General features: G+C 37.0%; 1 protein-coding gene across 6 annotated transcripts in view; it reads right to left on the bottom strand.

Moving 5' to 3' along the window:
* ROBO1 (roundabout guidance receptor 1) overlaps positions 1-18,442 on the bottom strand; it is a 693,788-nt gene that overhangs the window by 68,362 nt on the left and 606,984 nt on the right. For 5 of the 6 annotated variants that reach the window (XM_038135498.1, XM_038135479.1, XM_038135509.1 and 2 more), the window contains 2 exons: positions 17,590-17,717; positions 2,161-2,169 (listed from right to left, as the gene is read on the bottom strand). In XM_038135498.1, the coding sequence (XP_037991426.1) occupies positions 2,161-2,169; positions 17,590-17,717 (137 nt within the window). The remainder of the gene's footprint in view (positions 1-2,160; positions 2,170-17,589; positions 17,718-18,442) is intronic. The other variant, XM_038135488.1, reaches the window with a different exon arrangement.

The raw sequence follows: 18,442 nt of genomic DNA, 5'->3' as shown, positions 1-18,442 counted from the left end.
CTTATATAAGAGACTTATGATGTAGTCATGATCTCAAAAAAACTCAAAGTCAAAAGCCAAAGAAATACCATTCAAATTATAACCCCTTAAAATCTCCAGTTCAAACACATTGAGAAGGAATGATTTTAAAGGAACAGCAGAGCTAAATGTCTTCCTCATTTACATATGCAAGAGCATGTTCAAACAAAATATATATGCAAATGAAGGCAAATTTGAAACATCTGCTCAACCTAACATTATAAATACTGCCAGCATTGTTTGATTTATACTGACTTCAACAACCCCTTCATCCAGTAGTAAATAGAATGTCAAAAAATCATGTCAGTCATATTAAAAAAAAAAAAAAGTCAGCATAGATGGCATTGGTGATGCTAGCACAGAAAAAAATCTAGCATGTTCAATAGGCTGTTAACTCTTTCTTCTTGAAAAATGTGCATTAAATTAAAGCCCATTTATTTATTTATTTCCATTTTTTTCTGATCATCTGCCTAAAACTAATTATGCTTGTCCCCTTCTTTGGATTGAGAATAAAGGGGATGTTTTGTATCTGACTTTAAGAAATAAAATTATTTTGATATTAATTTCCTTTTTTTCCCTCGCGAACATTGCTGTTTTCACAAGATTTTCCTTTTAAAACAGTGCAAAATATGTAAATCAAAGATGTGTTTTGCAAACATCAAGCAGTAGTGGCTTTATCTAGAATAAATTCAGTAACACTTAAGTCCTTCTTTTTTTTAAGAAAAAATGCTTTCAGTGTTCCTGTGGGCCAATTCTTGCAGTTATCTGTTCCCCCTGCCTTGTGTCTACTCCCTGGTGAGCTCATATCAGAATATATTCTTCCTATGCCCCTCCTGCTTTGAGAGGAATTTTTGAAGCATAACACTATTGTCTATATTTGGATGCAAATGCTACCTTTCCTAGCATTCCCTTAGATAAGAAACTATGCAAAGCAAAGCTAAGATTGACCTACTGTAATTAGCTGACTTCAAAACATTTAGCTCTGAAACATTCAACCAGTAGCTCGGAAGAAGATGTGGGAAGACTGACATGACAGCACGTTTCATTTGGGAGGGAGGGAGAACTGGTTGGGGGTTTGCCACAGGGTTGTGAGGCATGAGGGGGGGAAATGGAGATGAGGGTGAAGCACCTTTGTTATGCTGCTAGATTCTAGTAACAAGAATAAATTTAGCATACAGTTAAATTTAGGGCTTGGCAGGTTCTGTACTAGCCTCTGACACAATGCTACACAATGTGGAACTGAGGGTTTCTAAACCCTGTGCTAGTGCAGAGTATTTATGAGGTTTCAGGTTTGGTTGAACTCAAGGACAGGTACAGCTATAAAGAAAATAAAATGGTTCTGACCACTGGAGAAATAGCTGGATAGTTTTGATTATAGTACCTCAAGACAACCATTCAGGGACTACTTAACACAAAAAGGAAGGGGAATTTAGTCTTATAGGCAGCCATGATAGAATGTATAAAATATAAACAGGTACATATTCCCTAAGTATTATTCTAAATACATGTTTTGTATGCATACTACTCTAAAAATATATGCATATTGCCCATATATGCATTACTCTAAATCTACTGCAATTAAGGTAAATAATAACCATGTTATTAACTTCAATGTTAGAAGAATTAAAGAGGGTAAAGTAAAACTATTATTAAATTCCATTCTGTGTTAACTGTACTGAAAGCTTTTTCACTGCATTTTTTTTTAGTATAATTTAGTTTTATTTCCCACCTTGGGTCACATACATGTGGTATGTAATGACGAGACTGTAAAAGATGCCAAAATAATAAATCCCTGTAAGAAAATCACAACTTCTATCCTAGAAACCTTTTAACCAAACACAATTTTTTAGCACACTTTGAAGTTCAACCCATGCAGTCACTGAAGAAAGGAGACATGAGGATTTGACTCGCCACATCATATAAAAACAGACAGAAAATTTGCAACCCATTACCTTTCTCTTGCCATTAAGTTACCCATACTTCATGCAGAATTTATTCTGTTCGATGTGTCTTGCCAATAACAAGTAAAAGATGGGAGCTGAGTGGTTGGAGGACATGGAAGGGGATGGATGGGAAGGGGAGGAGAAGTTCCCGTCACAGTGACACGATGACTAGAAGATGGCCAATAAAATTTCAACTTACCAGACACAACTAAAAACAAAAACAAAACAAAAAGAAAACATGGAATAAATAAAATTGAACAGACGTGAAACAAAGCAAAGAATAATGCAAAATTAAAAAAAAATTAGAAAATGGATCCTTGGTAAGGACCTCAGAAAGCAAACACATATTCTGATATATGAAAAATAGGTTTATAATGTTGATTAATAATAGGTTTATAATGTTGAACAACATATTTTGTTTTTTAAACAGCAGTCTCCATCACATACTGAAAAGTAGGGTAGAGGAAAATGGGTAACAGACTGAAATACTGGCCAGGAAGTCTGGGTTCTACTCCAAGCCTTTCTGACAAACTGATGTGTACCTTGAGTAATTTTTTTCCCCACATTATTATTATTCATCTGCATCAAGATTTTTCCATGGCAAAATTAACTTAAAATCTCCAGTAAATATCAATCTGCAACATTGCTGAAATGCAACAGTAACATTTACAGCCTTTCTAAAGCATCCAAACATTTACAAATGGAATATATTTTTCTGAAGCTAATATCTGTTAAAAAAGAAAATTCATTAAAAAAAAAGAAATATGCTAAGGCATTTAGGCCACACACAAATCTCTTTAGTATAGCATTGCTGAGTCAAGGTCATAAGGCTCATTAATAAACTGTAAATGCAAAGTATACCATAATTAAAACTAGTTGGACCCTTATCTTAACCCTTTTCTTTGTCCCCTAAACCAGAATTCCATGAAAATATTAATAACAAATAATTTATTGCAAAACATTAGATTTTTCAATGGAAATTATCAGTGGTACATTATCAAATATTAAATTATCCTTCAACCATAGTTCAAAATTTTCATAAACTTTGAAATGGCTCAGATCCTGGCAAGGTAACTTTGCTTATAAAAGAAAGGCATGTTAGAATATATTCCAACCTCCTATCAGTGATGGAAAGAACAGATTGAAAATAAAAAAAAAAAAGCAGAAGCAATGCATTTTGAAAATATATACAGATACTGACAAAAAAAGTTAATAAAAAAAAAAGGTTAACTGGTGATAATAACAGTAAAGGTAAAAAAATACATAACTTTTTAAATGCATGCTACACTTTGGTCTAATCACTTTATGCTGTGAGTAAACCAGGTCTTGTTCAGCATGGGCACATTTTCATATTGAGTAGCTAAGCACCCTCAATTCACCCTCCTCTGATAAACAAATGCAGAAAACCAATAATGTCCACTTTGCCAACATTCATTAGGCATGAGGAATCCTGGCCTCCTGTTCTAATAAATACAGAGGACTCCAGGTGTATTACAAAAATGAAGGAGAAAGAGAATCAGATAGAATATCGGAATTTGGAGGATGTTGAAGGCAAGAACCTGCAACTGCATATGCCAAACCCAGATCAAGCAGATTTGAGTTTTTAAGAGACATGTTTTTTTTAAAGGAAATAATCTCAAAGAGAGGAAGTTTAAAATACCATTTTCCAAAGATTTAACTTTTAAAGAATTATTCTGGATACACATTAGCCTTCTTTAAATGGCATTTCTCAAAAAGAAAATCAGTGTGCTTTACTCAGCACAGATTATCTGTAAGTCTACAATTCCTAACAGGAGTGGCCAAGAAATGCTACAACCAAATTCTGAGAGAAATCTTCTCTTCCCTAGGATTCAGCTCCCAGCTACTCTTGTCAAAGTGTAAGTCTATATTTCCCAGTAACTGTTGCTTTTCAACTGAAAAGCTCTTTACTAAACTTGCAATCTGGAAGTGCTCTGGAATTGGAAATGATTCTCCACAAAACACCACTCATTGTACATGAAACAGCCTGATAAAAGACTTAATGAAATGAAATTCTTGCACAGAGAAAGCAACTCTGATTTTTTTTTTTCATTTGTTGAGTAGTGCCAAGAAGAGGAAAGTTCAGCCTTCTCAGTAGCAATGCAGAGCTGCTCAAGTCCTCTACTGTAAACTCACTGGAAAACGTCTTACAGGGTCCTCAATTATATTTCTACAAATTAAATTAACTTCTAAGTGCTGAATTTCCCCTTTTCTTTTTATTAGACATTTCTTACTGTAGGTCAAAAATAACCCTGTCAAGCAAATATTTTTTTTTCCCACCTGTGAAAACAGAGGGGACACTGATACATGAAAATAAATCCCTGTAGAAACAGGGCATCACATTGGTTGCAAATCTGTGGAAAGGGCAAAGGGTGAAGTTTCATAGAAAAATTTGAACAATTCTGTCAGAAGGATATCATGTGGTTTAAAAGAACAACAATAATAGCAACATCTACAACAAAGACCACATTCTTAGTTTGATTTGCAGCCTATTGATATCTTAGGTTACTAAAACTGAGAAGCAAATAGTTTTTCCTCTATTATAGCACATTTTATTTGACACCACTTTCAATTATAAAGTAAATTAATTTTCCCTGTGTTAATCATGGCTTTTCACATGGCAATTAGGTGGGATAACCTGTTAGTAAAGACAGGAAGTTAACATGTAAAACCGCAACTACCAAAGGAATAATATTTTTGCCTTTGATATAATTTCCTTGACAGGCAAGGCTTTTCAGGGAAGACATGTCCAGTCGCTGAACAAAAACCAAAAGAAAAGTGGTTTCCAGTCAAGTGACGTGATCTTTTAATGCCTTATTCTTTCCAGCAATCCTATCAAGCTCACGGGGACTATTGGTATCATTAAATCCACTCCCAGGAGTAGGAATTTGTAGTTTTAGGACTTAAACTACAGCCTAGTACAGTTGCCAGATGTTAATGGAGCAACTATTACATTTGACAGATGTAGTTTTGTAGGTTCACATGATAATCAGGTTGGAAGCAACCTTAGAGGTCTCCATTCCAACCTCCTGCTCAAGAGGGTCAGCCACAGGGTCAGTCAGGGCTTGATCCAGTCAGGGCCTGAAAAATTGCAAGGAATAACAATGCACAGACTCTGGCAGCTCACTCTGCTGCTTGACTGCCCAGCCAGTGGAGAAAGACCTTCTCATATCCAGACTAAATCTGCCTTGTTTCAACTTAAATCCATTGTGCTCCCTCCATGCACTGCTGGGATAAGCCTGGGTTTGTCTCACCCTGGGGTTTCATATGAGACCTCAACATGCTGTGTGCAATGCCTACATCTCAAAAAGACACATTTTGTGTCTCATTTTGTAGCTCTCCTTGCAGAGGTGAAGGCAAATGTTGATCTAGTGTTTCTCTAGAACCCACTGGCTTCTGCATATTCAGAATAAAATATTACAGCATTGCATCCGTTTCTTAGTCTGCCATTAGGCAAGTTAGAAGCTTCAAGTATACCACTCTTGATAGCTTGGTAGCAATTATCTATCTCAAAAGGAGTAAAATTATAGACATTTTAATTTATGTATACTAATAAGATGCTTTTGAAATGGCCCGTTTTTGAAATCCAAGGTGGTACTTGACTACTAAGAGTATTTTGTTCAGCATGTTTAATACTCATTAATTATTGTTCTCGCTATACTATTTACAAATATCTTTCAGGTGCTTGGGAGATATCCTGTTATTTAACTGCCACAAGTTGAACACTTTTGATTGAAGCTCAATGTGTTTCACTTTTGATTATTTAAAAAAATAAATCTTCGTGTCCGCAAGGACTGCTGGACACTAATAGTAATTATTATAAAAAAAATAAGGAAGTATAACTCTAGAGCGGAGAAATTAAACAATCCCAATTTTCAGGTTAATAATTACACACATCAATCAAGCTCATATCCAAACTTTAGCTTCTGTATAAATAATTGCCCAATATGTCTAATCTAGTAAATGGCAGTCACAATGAAATTCGGATTCTTTTCAAGTAATTTTGTGATACATTAATCCCAGTTCAAGTGAAATATATCAGAGATGGCATGAGCCTGTAGAAATGAAGTGGTAGGAGACAGGACAGGAGTATGAGCAGATGAGCTGGAATAGACAGTGGAGTGAGAAACTGGAATTTCCATTGGGATTCGCCGGGTCTAGACTAGACAGTGAGAGGGGAGAAACTTCAGAGTAACAACAGAGATAGCACAGAGATTGCTGTGTTATCTGTCAGGGAGCTAAAACTCAGCTGTTTGTCATCTTCATGTGAAATAAATGGGTGAGAAACCCACAGTTTATGACCCCTATCTGAAATGTGTGGGTATAGAAAATTTGGGTACTACAGTCAAATGTAGAGGAAATGTAAGAGTCTGATTATGTTCAGCAAACTGGTCAAACTCTGACTTTTCACACCTTAAAAAACAAACTAACAAGAAATCCTGAATAATTCCCAACAAAAACTCTGCAAAAAGCTGCCAACATCTTCTATTCAAAAATGTGTTTAATTTCTAATCCTGCTAAACTTTGAAATCTAATGAAACACTTTTTACGTTCAAATATCTGAATGAGGACCATTGAATACCTCCCTGCAACATGACTACCAGATATTTATGTTGGTGCTTTGCAAAACCTATTATTAACAGAGATAGTTTAAGACAATGTGCCATGTTCCATTTCCTATCTGGTGATTTGTAGGCTATTTGTTCTTATCAAAGCAATCTGAAACTCTCAATATCCTTGATAGGCACATCTCTCTGCAGTCATTTGTGGGAAGTATCACTTTCTACAGAGAAATAAACAAAAGCCTGAATCTCTTGTCCTGAAAAAAATATAAATGCTGCCATTCAGCTGCCTCTTGGCTTCAGCCTGCAAAAAATACAGGAAAATAACACCAGGTACAGTACAAAAGAACTGGGGTATATCACTTTTCATCCTCCCTGGACACTCTATTTTCAGCTGTCACTTCTTGAGGTATAAATACATATACACACAATTAACAATTTTTCCCAGATTTTCTGCTGAAGTTCCCATTAATGTGGGACCAGCCTGGGCCACCCTTACTCACCGTGAATGCTTTCACAGTGCGTGGTCCCAGAGCACCAAGTTTGACACAGTGCAGCACAAATGTCTGAGGAAAGTCTCACAGTCTGGCGCCAAGCACGCCACAGCCACAGAGCTGAGGTAAAATGTTTACATGAGATTTTTGATGTCTCAAATCAAAAGTGATGACTTGTAACTCCAAACCCCCATGATGGGAGTGGATTGTGCTTTATTGTATTTATGAGTGGAAAAAATCTGTTTTAGATTGCTGCTGATTTGTCAGATAAGCACTTCGTAAGTTTAAAGGAACAACTGCCTACGGTAATTTCAAATTTACCAAACCTGAGAAGATAAAAAATTGATTGGAAACAAAAAAAAAGAGATTAATTATTTTCTATAATTGTAATGTGAAGAATGAAATTAAGATAAAAACAAGCGACTTACTAGTTGAAAAAATAGTTCTGATATTAAGACCACATTTAGAATTAGCGAAACCCATAAAAATGCTTCAGTTTCACTGACAGAAAAGTGAACACGGGGAAAATATCAGTATCAATTAGATGTTACTTTCCTCAACATACTTTCAAAGAGTTTTGTAGTTTTTTTAATTAGTATTTATTTATTTTTGTTTACAATTGATTCACATCACCCCTTTTGTCTGAACATTGAAAACCAGTCAGGTTGCCCTGGTTTTGGCTGGGATAAAGTTAATTTTTCTTCTTAGTAGCTGGTGCAGTGCTGAGTTTTGGATTCAGTATGAGAATAATGTTGATAACACACTGATGTTTTGGTTGTTGCTGAGCAGTGCTTATCCCAAGTCAAGGATTTCTCGTGATCTGCCAAGTGAGGAGGGATACAAGAAGCTGGGAGGGAGCGTGGCTGGGACAGCTGACCTGAACTGGCCAAAGGGATGTTGTATGCTATAAAATATATTGCCCAGTATTTAAACTGGTGATAACTGGTTGGGAGCTGCTGATCACTCTTCAGGGGGAGATTGGTTGTCCTCCAGCAGGTGGTGAGCAACTGTACTGTGCATCACTTGTTTCTCTTGGATTTTATTTTTTTCTCTCTCTACATGACTGTTACTGTTTTTGTTATTATTAGTATTACTAGCATATTTTACTCTGTTTCAATTATTAAGGTGTTCTTGTCTCAACCCACAGATTTCTGGGTTTGGTTTTGTTTGCTTGATTTTTTTTTTTTTAAGATTCTTATCCCTAGCCCACTTGGTGGAGAGGCATTGAAGGGCTGTGTGGTATTAGTTGCCAGCTGGGGTTAAACCATGGCATGCGCTGGGCAGTAACAGAGAAACAGGCTGGCTGTAGTTTATGCCCTGCACAAAAAGTGCCACTCTCAGGGTACCGAGGGGCTGCCACCCGCATTTTTAACTGTGCACTCCCTCCAGAAGCCTCAAGACAGCTGCAGCCTGGAAAGTTGGTGGTCACATCATCCTGACACTGCCTCTGACCATGCAGGGCAGGATACATGCTCTCATTCCCAGCACATGGCACATGCCTGGCAGGCTGGATTTAGCCTGTGCCTTGGACTTAAACCCAAAGAAAGGAAAAGGGCTGGCGCCTCTGTGCACTCAGGAGAGCTGACATGCTCCAGGGGAAGTGGTGTGAGGAGGAAAAAAGGCACGTGTCGCTCCTTGGTGCTGACAGGACAGACACAGCCTTGGAAATGTAAGTGCTTCTGGAGCTGCTGCACATACCAGGGAGAGAGACAGGCCAGGGTAAGGCTTTGGAACACCCCTAAACACGGGTGTCATAACACAGGCAGCCTAGCAGCTCAACATCACCAACTCCAGAAACAATTCTAGAGACAAGCTTCAAGCACCATGGATTCAAAGTCAATGTTTCTCCATCCTGCTTCAAGCAGGAATGCGCTTTCTCCCAGCTTTGCAGTGGGAGCAACAAGCAATTTGTTTGTGTTGTTTCCCCTATTGTCATTAAAATGTCTCAAAGCTTCTTTCTCTATTTGGTGGTTTAAACGCCACCTTCTGCTGATAAGCACCACAAAATCTATGCATTAACCAAACCTCCTGCTTGGGTGCTATTCTCATTTCAATAACAATTAAATGGCATTAACTCATGCATTTCTGGCCACTCTCAGATTAAGCTCAGAAGTGTTTACTTCCTCAACTCTGATTCAAGAGACTGGACAGTTAGATCTGACTGTTTCAGCTGCATCAGTTGTGTAATTATAAAAAGTCTCATTTTAAGAAGGTAATGAACTTTCCCTTTAAAAAATCAAGATGAAAAGAACTACGCAAGTGTGCATGTTTGTCTGCACGTGTGAGGATCCCACTACAAAAATTTGTGGGAAGACAACAGTGAGTGAAATGTACTCATATGAGACTTTTTGCTTTGCAACTGATACTAGGAAAAAATTGAGATAGATCAGAAATCTGTCCTCCTGCAGATTCAATGAGAATTTCTATGATAAAAACAAAAAACATGGAAAAAGGCTTTACAATGCAGCTTTGAAGGTAGCACTTCTCAGGTTAATATATGCAGTATGAAGCTTCAAATGTGTATAAATCCTGCAGCCACTGCCTTGAAGTGACAAAGAGAAATATGAAATATGGAGGGTAGAAGACAGAAAGGGAGAGGGGGATTTAAGATTTTCCAGAAGTCCCCTTCCCGGTCTAACTTCCCCCTTCCTTGCTCTGGATCCTCCTAATCCACACTATAAACCAAACATAATTTAGAGAGCCCTCTTATGATGAGTCTAATTCCATCTATTTAAAAAACTAGAGTAATGTGGTACACTGTGAAGTCCTGTATCCCAGGTTTCTCTTTTCAGAGAAGAGGTCTTCCCCCGTGTTTTAAATGAACTGAGGTAATTTTAGGCACTGCTGCAATCTAAGTAGTTGTGGCTACAAATATTTATACTAAAGCCTTTTAAAAGAGTGAAAAAGGATGAATTTTAAATAAACTGTACAGAAGTACAAAAAGATTATGATAGATAGATAGTATTTGAAGAATTCTTAGGAGCTTCCTACTGCATTTTTGACTTACAGTTGAAGATAACAGAACTGAAAAGGAAACTGAGTGGGATTTTTTTCCCCAGCTGTTTATGATAGCACAGAGTACTTCTTGGAAAGGAGAACTTGAAATCCATAGCAACCTTCTTATAACAAGTTAAAGCTATTTGTGAAAAGTGGCCAAGGCCCATGATCAACGGATAACAACACACACTAAAAATGGAAGGACAATAAATCTCTGCAGTGCACTAACTTGTGATCATAAAAAAATGTTGGTTTGGGCATGCAGTACTCAGTGAGGAATACTCTCAAGTGAAATGTATTATTTCAAAAGAAACCTGGATTTCTTCTCCTGGGGATGCCATACCCCCCACATAGAGACAACCAAGTCTACACTAACACCCCAACTTATGCTTCAATAATGTTAACAGGAGGCTGTGACATATTAACAAAATTTAATTATAGGCAGCAAAAAATACGTGTAAGAATTCAATGCAAGCCAGACTATCCGCCACGTACCAAGAATTTTTACTGTCATCGAGGCAGAAATGGGAACAAGATGCTTTATGAAATAAGGATGATCTGCAAAAATAAAACTAAAAAAATCAGGGACTTAGTCTGGTTTTCAAACAGTCCTCTGTCAAAAGATGACCATGCTATCAAATGTTGCTGGTAGTCTGAAAGGGCCAACAGACCTTGCTGGTGGACAATGGGAGAAAACCAGAAATCTCAGGTGACTTCCTGCTCTGTACTGAGACCCAATGTGTGACCTTAACTGTGTCAAAAGAGAGAGCAGCTGTCTTGTAAGAGGAGGTACAAGTCCTAAGCGGGCTCTCATAGGCCAGAGAGAGACAAAAAGAGAACAGAGTATCTGCCAGACCTGTGTTTAGAGAGCAGGGAGCGTTTATGAGAACAAAACAAGCAACCTCATCCATCCAGACAAGGACTTTGTTTTTGCTTCTCTGTCCTGTCATCCTATTTCATACTTAGAAGGATAAAAAAAAAGTCATCCCAAACTTTGGGAATTAGTGTGTGGTCATAGGACAAGAGAAGTATGCAAGTACCTCCTGCAGAAAATGATAATTTATACATAACAGTTCAGCCTGAACAAGGAATTTTTTTTCTTACACTAGAAGATACTGAGCCTACAAGGCAATCAAGTCCACATATAAAGACAGAAAAAGTCTTTATTACTAGTTCTTGAGTGTTATTCAGCACCTAGCAACAAAGCATTTTAGTGTTCAAACAAACACAACTCATAGTAACAAATGGTACTCAAAACAGTTTATCAAAATTATGTTTGAATGCACTGTTATTCAGCATTTTCAAATTTCTTGAGACCAATTCAGAAATTACTGATGCAAGTAAACTAACAAAAGTAAGGGACTGTACTGCATCGCTGCATTACTCACAGGCTATGAACTAGGCAAAAATAAAATGTGTATTACCTTTTTACAGATGTTTAGCATAATTTAATAAAGCTGATGTTTATTTCAGAATGAATGTATAGCAGAAGTACTGTTTGCTGAACAATCAATTAAATTATTATTCCTTGCACTCTGATTTTATTCATTAACCCAAAAATCTTCAAATTAGACAACTTGTAGTAAAATTCTACTTTGTCTATTCCAAAGAAAGAATTATTGAAATGTTATCTTTAGAACAGCAGTCACAGTAAGTCTGCAGCAGTGAAACCTGATACAAAAACAATTGCTTTTTCCACAGCCATGGGATGTAGGAAATTTCAGGCACTAGTAAAGAGCCTTCAGATTTTCTTTGCTACTTTTTTTTTTTTAATTGAGTGCTGAAGTCTGCTACACAAACCTACTTGCTTCAGTTCTCTACACTGAGTGATTAAAATGCACAGTTTTTGAGAACTATACAGTAAATAAACCCCTTTCAGCAGTAAAAAGCCTCTAGCTTCAACTTATTTCTGTAATAACATTTCTCCAAATTATTTGGACGCCTGTTCTACATGCCTAAAAACATCTGTCTCAAATCCTTGTTTCAAAGTACCAAACTGGAGGAAAGAATCTTAAAAGTTTTTATGTGTTATTCTCCTGTAAAATATTGTTGCCACTGTTGTGAGATTCTATGTAAAAAACCAAACCAAACCAGACCAAACCAAGCCAACATCCATTTAGCACTTAAAAACCATGGAAGCAGTTATTTATTAAAATACTTACAGATTCCTTCTTTTATCCATATTTTAGAAATGCTTCAGGAATCTTAGTGTTCATCAGTTGTATCAGTAAGACAAGAACCTTCAGGGCTCTAATCTCCTCTTCAGACAGTTCTCATTTCCTGCTGATTAACTTTTAAGATTTCTATTCTTTCACCAGAAATTGGTGGCAGTCAAACTCCTCAGATCCTTGATAGAAATCTGACATGCTATCAGAGTTTACAGCAGTCATTAAGAGGGAAATGGGCTCTTTAAGCTACTGAAATCACAGGAGATGGTCTCCTTCATTCATCCTGACAAAAGTTTACTAATTAAAAAAATCCTGAACTTCATTGGACAATCATTATTCTTCCTTCCTTTTTCAAGGGACTGAAGACAGAATATTGCATCAAAACAGTTCTTTCAAAGGAAAAATATACTGATTTAAAGAGAGAACATGAAGACAAGTTCAGACCTAAATCCAATCCTATTTTAAAAATTCCAGTTGTTAAATTCAGCCCTGAGACTGTGAAGGGTTCACTACAATGCATAATAATTGCTGTACAGCAATTGCTCAACAGCATTTCTGTAATCCCATAAAATTCTGAATTTTGTCTTTGTTCTTTTAATGCTTATTGCACTTACATTTACAGCCAACTTATATTGTGTACCAGCAGCCTGACATAGTGGAAACATTTATATGGTATCAGACAGATGAAAGAGCAAATCCTATCCCTTTATATTCCGGGTGGTATTTGCAGCCCTTCCCAGAAGCCTTATCAAATAGATGTCTTTTACTGTGTGCCTTGAAGCTACCTTGCACAAAGAGGAGGTGGAAGGAGGAGGAAATTCCAGGCCTGAAGCATGTGCCACCTTTTCAGATTAGAATTCCTTGTCAGTTGACTCGTACAGCAAAATCACAGCCAGGAGTCACTTATCAAAAGTTCCACTCTCTATCTACCTTGCAGACAAGCTCTGTTAACCTTAAAATTAAAGACATTATAATCTAAAAAGGCTTGGTATCAGACATTGCCACTGTAAAATATGAACTGGCCGCTACAATTTCCATAGGAATTCCTCTTTTTTCCTGCCAAACAGATAACTGAATGTGCTTAGTGCCTTTGAATGGCAAAATTTACATTTTATAGTTCAGTCAGTGCTGCAGCAGGTTTAGGTGCAGGTTAGGCAGGGCCCTGTACCAAGTATTGCCACAGAGCCACAGCTTGAGTAGGGAGAGCTAAGAAGAACTCAAATATTTCTGTTCACTACCAATCTGCTGCTGACTCACCACAGTCACCCACAGCCAGTGTGGTGTCACTCTCCTGAAGTCCTGAAGCCAACTGAGCCCCCTGAGCTGTTGCTCCTAACTCCTGCTGAGTCGCACCTACACTGCTACTGCTGTGATGGTTCCTGGCCAGCTGCAGATCAGGGCTGCCACTGGAGCCCTAACTTACACTTGTGTGTGTTTCAGAGAGAACAGCTCATTACACCAGAAATTATAAACTTATTACAAAAATTAGATGACAAAAAAGCCAAATTAAGTACCACAAATGGGAGCAAAGCAAATGCAAGTAGGTGAGAATATGTAAAACCTTTGGTTCTTGGATTTGCTTTTCATGGTTAAATGTGGGATTTGCAGATTCTTGAAGATGCCCTGCTTCCATTTGCATTAATGGCAAAACTAATTCTCTTTTTGTACTGAAGTTCTCAAGTATGCATTTTTGGTAATTTTGTGTGTCTTAGGAACATTGTTTTCAATGATATATGTAGTCATGAAATATGTAACGTATTTCCTACAGTCCTGCTTTGAGGCATAAAACTAAGCAAGTCATGTAATCAAAACCTACACAAAACATGAAACACATCTTGCATATATATCAAATACAATATAATATAAATACAATAAATATATCCAGCTTGCTTAGTGCTAGAGCAAAAGAGAAGTCTTCTGGTTCCAGTGATGCCATTTTTTGGGCAATTTTTTCCTTTTCTGAAGTACATCAGCTACTTGATGAAATATAATGTGTTGGCAAAATATAATGTATTGTATTCTGGGCTGCTTCCTGGCATTATGTATTGACTGAGGTATTTATTTAATAATTAATAATCTCCTGAATGAAATGCTTCCACATGTATTTAGCAATGTCTCTGGATGCCTTATAGATGCAGTACACATTGCTGCAAAATGAAAACAGAGTGTAGAACTCTCCAATTTTAGGTATATGGAAACAACATCAGGATTACATTTCCTTAACTATTTAATTTTCCAAGGAGACAATAAGATAAACTTGACAGTTTTAGGAATGGAAATGCTTCTAAGCTGCAGGAGTAAAACACTAAAGGAAGAGTTCAAACTTCACTATGTCAATACAGAACTCCAAATTTGGTTTATGAATATGGCTGAAGTCACAGTATGCATGTAGGAAACACTTATGGTCCCCAAAGTTAGAAGCCTGTACAGAGGAAAATAGTGATTCCAATAACCTAGCATCTGTGATGCCAATGCCATGAGCAGGAAGAACATAAAAATGGAACTGAAATTCCCTCCCCTCTCTTGTATTCTCTACAAACAGTTAACAGTTTATTACACAGATAGAGAGGGAGAGTTGAACTATCCGAGCTGACAGTTCCTAGTCCAGGGACATGGCCTGGGCTGACTCCCAGCTCAGAGGCAGTGCTGTGGCTGTGCAGCATTCTTGAGCATTCCCAAAACTGGGAGCCCTGCAGGGCATGCATCAGGCACGAGGAAGAGGTGAGCAGGAGGAAAGAGTCCTGTGGGATCCAGGGCAGCTCCCTGTGAGACCCAGGATAGCTGTTCACCACCTCCCCTCCACACCTCCCCGACAGCTGCGTATCTCAATTGCCCTGGTGCTGCACGCTCCACCTTTTAGCGTCCCAGATAACCCTCCACAGGAGACAGCACACTGGGGTCAGCCACGGTGTGAGTGGAAATGATGAGTAGAGAAAAAGATAAATCCTTTTCTTAGTGCTGCCAACCCCGAGGCCCTGAAGAGCACTTATTGCAGCCCTGCCACGTTTCACTCCCTGCCGCATCCCCACTGTGCAGACACTTGACAGACTGGGACTGTCCCTTTCCTGACATGGACACACGTCTTGGGTCACCACTGACAGCTCTCATATTCCTCCTCTGGCACAGAGTCTGGCACAGAAATACCACAGCCTGTTGCTGAGATATTGAAGAGGAAAAAGCCCAAACCAAAGCTCCACAAATAACCTGAACCCACTCAAACCCACGCCAAGCCCCCTCCTTTCCCTTTGCTGAATCTAACATGCCTGCACAGCAGCAGCTGTAATGTCTGAAGCTGTGATCGGCAGTGCAGCCCTCTGTTTACAAATAGGCAACAAAAATAACTCAATTTGGCACGGCAGAACACACATTTACCAAACTCTAGTTTGGTAACTATTGACTCTAGTCAATAGATCATGTGATGATAACCAAAAGTGCAGAAAAGAGTTGCCAGTTGCATTCCTTAAATCACCCAGAAAAAAAACCCCATAAAATCATAAAAAAGCAATGAATCAACCAAAAAATTCAAAGAGCTCCGTGTCTGTAAACAGTCAGAGCAATCTTATTCTAGTACTGAAACAAGATCAGTCTACTTTTCTAGATATAGCATCGTCAAAAAGCTGACCCTTTAGGAAAAAAAAAAACAAAACCAAATGTGATTTAACAAGGGAAGAGAAGAGGAGGGAAAAAGAATAGAAGGCAGAAAAAGGAGGAAAAATGTAAAAAAATCTGAATGGAAAATCCATTTGCTAGAAGAGTATATTTTTCCCTCCCATAAAACTTGGTCTCTTGGATACGCTAATAAATGGATTTTGATCGTAATTTATTTCATTACCAACGACAAATTGTCCCTGCACATTACAGTTTCTCACATCAATCCCTCCTATGAAGACATTAGTGCAGACAAATGGCTCAGGAGGTAATCCATTCACACTGGGAAACAAATTATCCCATAACAATATCCTCAGAGCAAAGCTGCCACAGTGTAAGTATCTACTGTGTAATACAAACACATAAAAATTAGGATCTTGATGAATCAGGACTTAGGCTATGATCTTGTTCTTTAAAAATACCAGTTTATTATCAAAAAGATCTCATTTAGTTTCTAACACCTACATACTTAAGTCATTTTATACCTATTAGCATCATTAAGCTAAATGGGATTTTAAGTACGCTTTTGTTTATTATTTTGAATAGGACTATGAAAGATTAGAGCTACCAAGAGTTTATTTCCAGAAAGGTAACTGCTCAACCAGTCATTGAAGCAAATTTTCGTAATAGTAACATTTTACAGGATTAACAGTTGATTTAAAATGTGATCTTCAGAACAAATCATTATTTAAGAAATAATTCAGTCTTTTTCCTTTGAATAAACTGTGCTTATTGCTCACAAGTTTATCCTTTATTCTCTAACACTGAACATGAGAGCTGGTTATTTTACAAACATAAGGTATGAGTTTTGATGTATAAACATCATGGTGACGAACAAAACAGAACATCTCAAAATTCTTGGTTTTATGAGAGGTTCAATGAAAGAATTCAATACTTTCCTAACAGAGGGACACCAAATGTTTCTGGTGGAAAAAGGAGAGCAGGTTCAGGGCAAGACCTTTCCTGTTACAGTAAATGTGTCAAAATAGAGGCCTGTTACCAAATAAAATACTTTTAAGCCTATACTTCCCCAGAACTCCATAATGAGTAATTCCCACTGAACAGAGAAAAGGACAGAAGGACCATCAGCACCCAGAAAAAAGCATCAGGATGACATCATGGCCTGTCTGCTAGCCAGGAAAGGAAGAGAGGGATTATCTGAATAGTGAACATCTGGATTGTGTATATAAAGGCAGTGAAGGATTTTTATACATATTAGTTCACTGAGTTCCACTGAATTTTTATCTTACTAAGAAACAGTAGTGCTAGGATACGCTTTTATAATGAAAAAGCAACAGGAATTCCAGTGGTCTGGGTTAGTGTATTAAAAGATACACAAACAGATTTATCATTCACTGCTTCTCTACTGTATTTAATTGAAAAAGCTTGGCAGATACTTGAACTTGCAACTCTTTCTTTTTGAATTAAAACAGTGCAGCTTAGTAAGACTGACTTTCTTCTTTCTGTGTTTCAGATACAACGATAGCAAGTGACTTGATTCTGAACCTGAAGAATTGAAATACAAAACATACTCAGGTTCCCATCTCAGCATTGTAAAAACTGCTTAAAAAAATCTTACATGTGAAGTGTTTCCATTTCCTCAGAATACAACTCCAGACAAATTGTATGTATACAATTTGTATTTTCACATTTTTTTTATCTCTAGAGTTGTACAAAGAAAAATCAACTCATTCTAGTACAACTTTATTCAACTTCATTCTTTGCAAGGAAACATTCTTACCTTGAACTGTTAAAGTTGCAGACGCCTCAGCTTTTCCAACCATATTTTCTGCAACACAAGTGTATGATCCCATGTCTCCTGCCATAACTTTCCTGATTTTCAAGGTATGATCATCACGGATTTCATATCTTTAAATATACATAGTAGTTAACAATAAATAGGAATAACAGAACTTTGTACAATTTCTGTAAAGCCTAAAAACATGGGGGATTTGGTCTAAAAATATTCTTATTTCTTATATCCCATAAGGGGAAAAAAGTATAGATACTTATAAATTGACAATGCAAAATAAAGCTTTAAAACCAAAATATATCCAAGTATTTAAAAACCTTATTCTGATATTACTTGCACACAATTTCAAAGCTCTAATGTGGAACATTTTAATTGTTAGAATTATTTTAACAAGTCACTATAACAATATTTATTATTCTCCATCTGAATGACAGATTTTTTTAATATGGTTGAAAAAAAAATTGTTCCCAAAATGATCAGAATTGCTTGAATTTTAAGATAAATGACAATTCATTCTTTTTTTCCTAAAGGAAAATGTGGCCTTTTACCAATTTCTTTCCTTTCATCATCTTTCTCTCTTTTATGTATAATGCAGTCAATGTGTTTCTATTTATGGTAAGTAGATTTTTCTCCTAAAAATGATAGTTTTTATTAAAGATATATACTATATTACCAAAAAGCTGTATTCAAAAAGTGGCCAACTTACAAATCCAACCCTGTTAAAGTGTTTCTTCTTTCAGTCCACTCCCTGAAAGTTTTTTAAACTGATAATTAGGATTTCAAAGTAAGTAAATAAGTATTTGATCTATCTCTATATTGATCCATCACAGGATGTGTTTAT

The sequence above is a fragment of the Motacilla alba genome, chromosome 1 (assembly GCF_015832195.1).
Source record: "Motacilla alba alba isolate MOTALB_02 chromosome 1, Motacilla_alba_V1.0_pri, whole genome shotgun sequence".
In the NCBI taxonomy this organism is placed as follows: Eukaryota; Metazoa; Chordata; class Aves; order Passeriformes; family Motacillidae; genus Motacilla; species Motacilla alba.
Note: the sequence above shows the minus strand (reverse complement) of the source record. Positions and strands in the feature narration are given on the sequence as shown.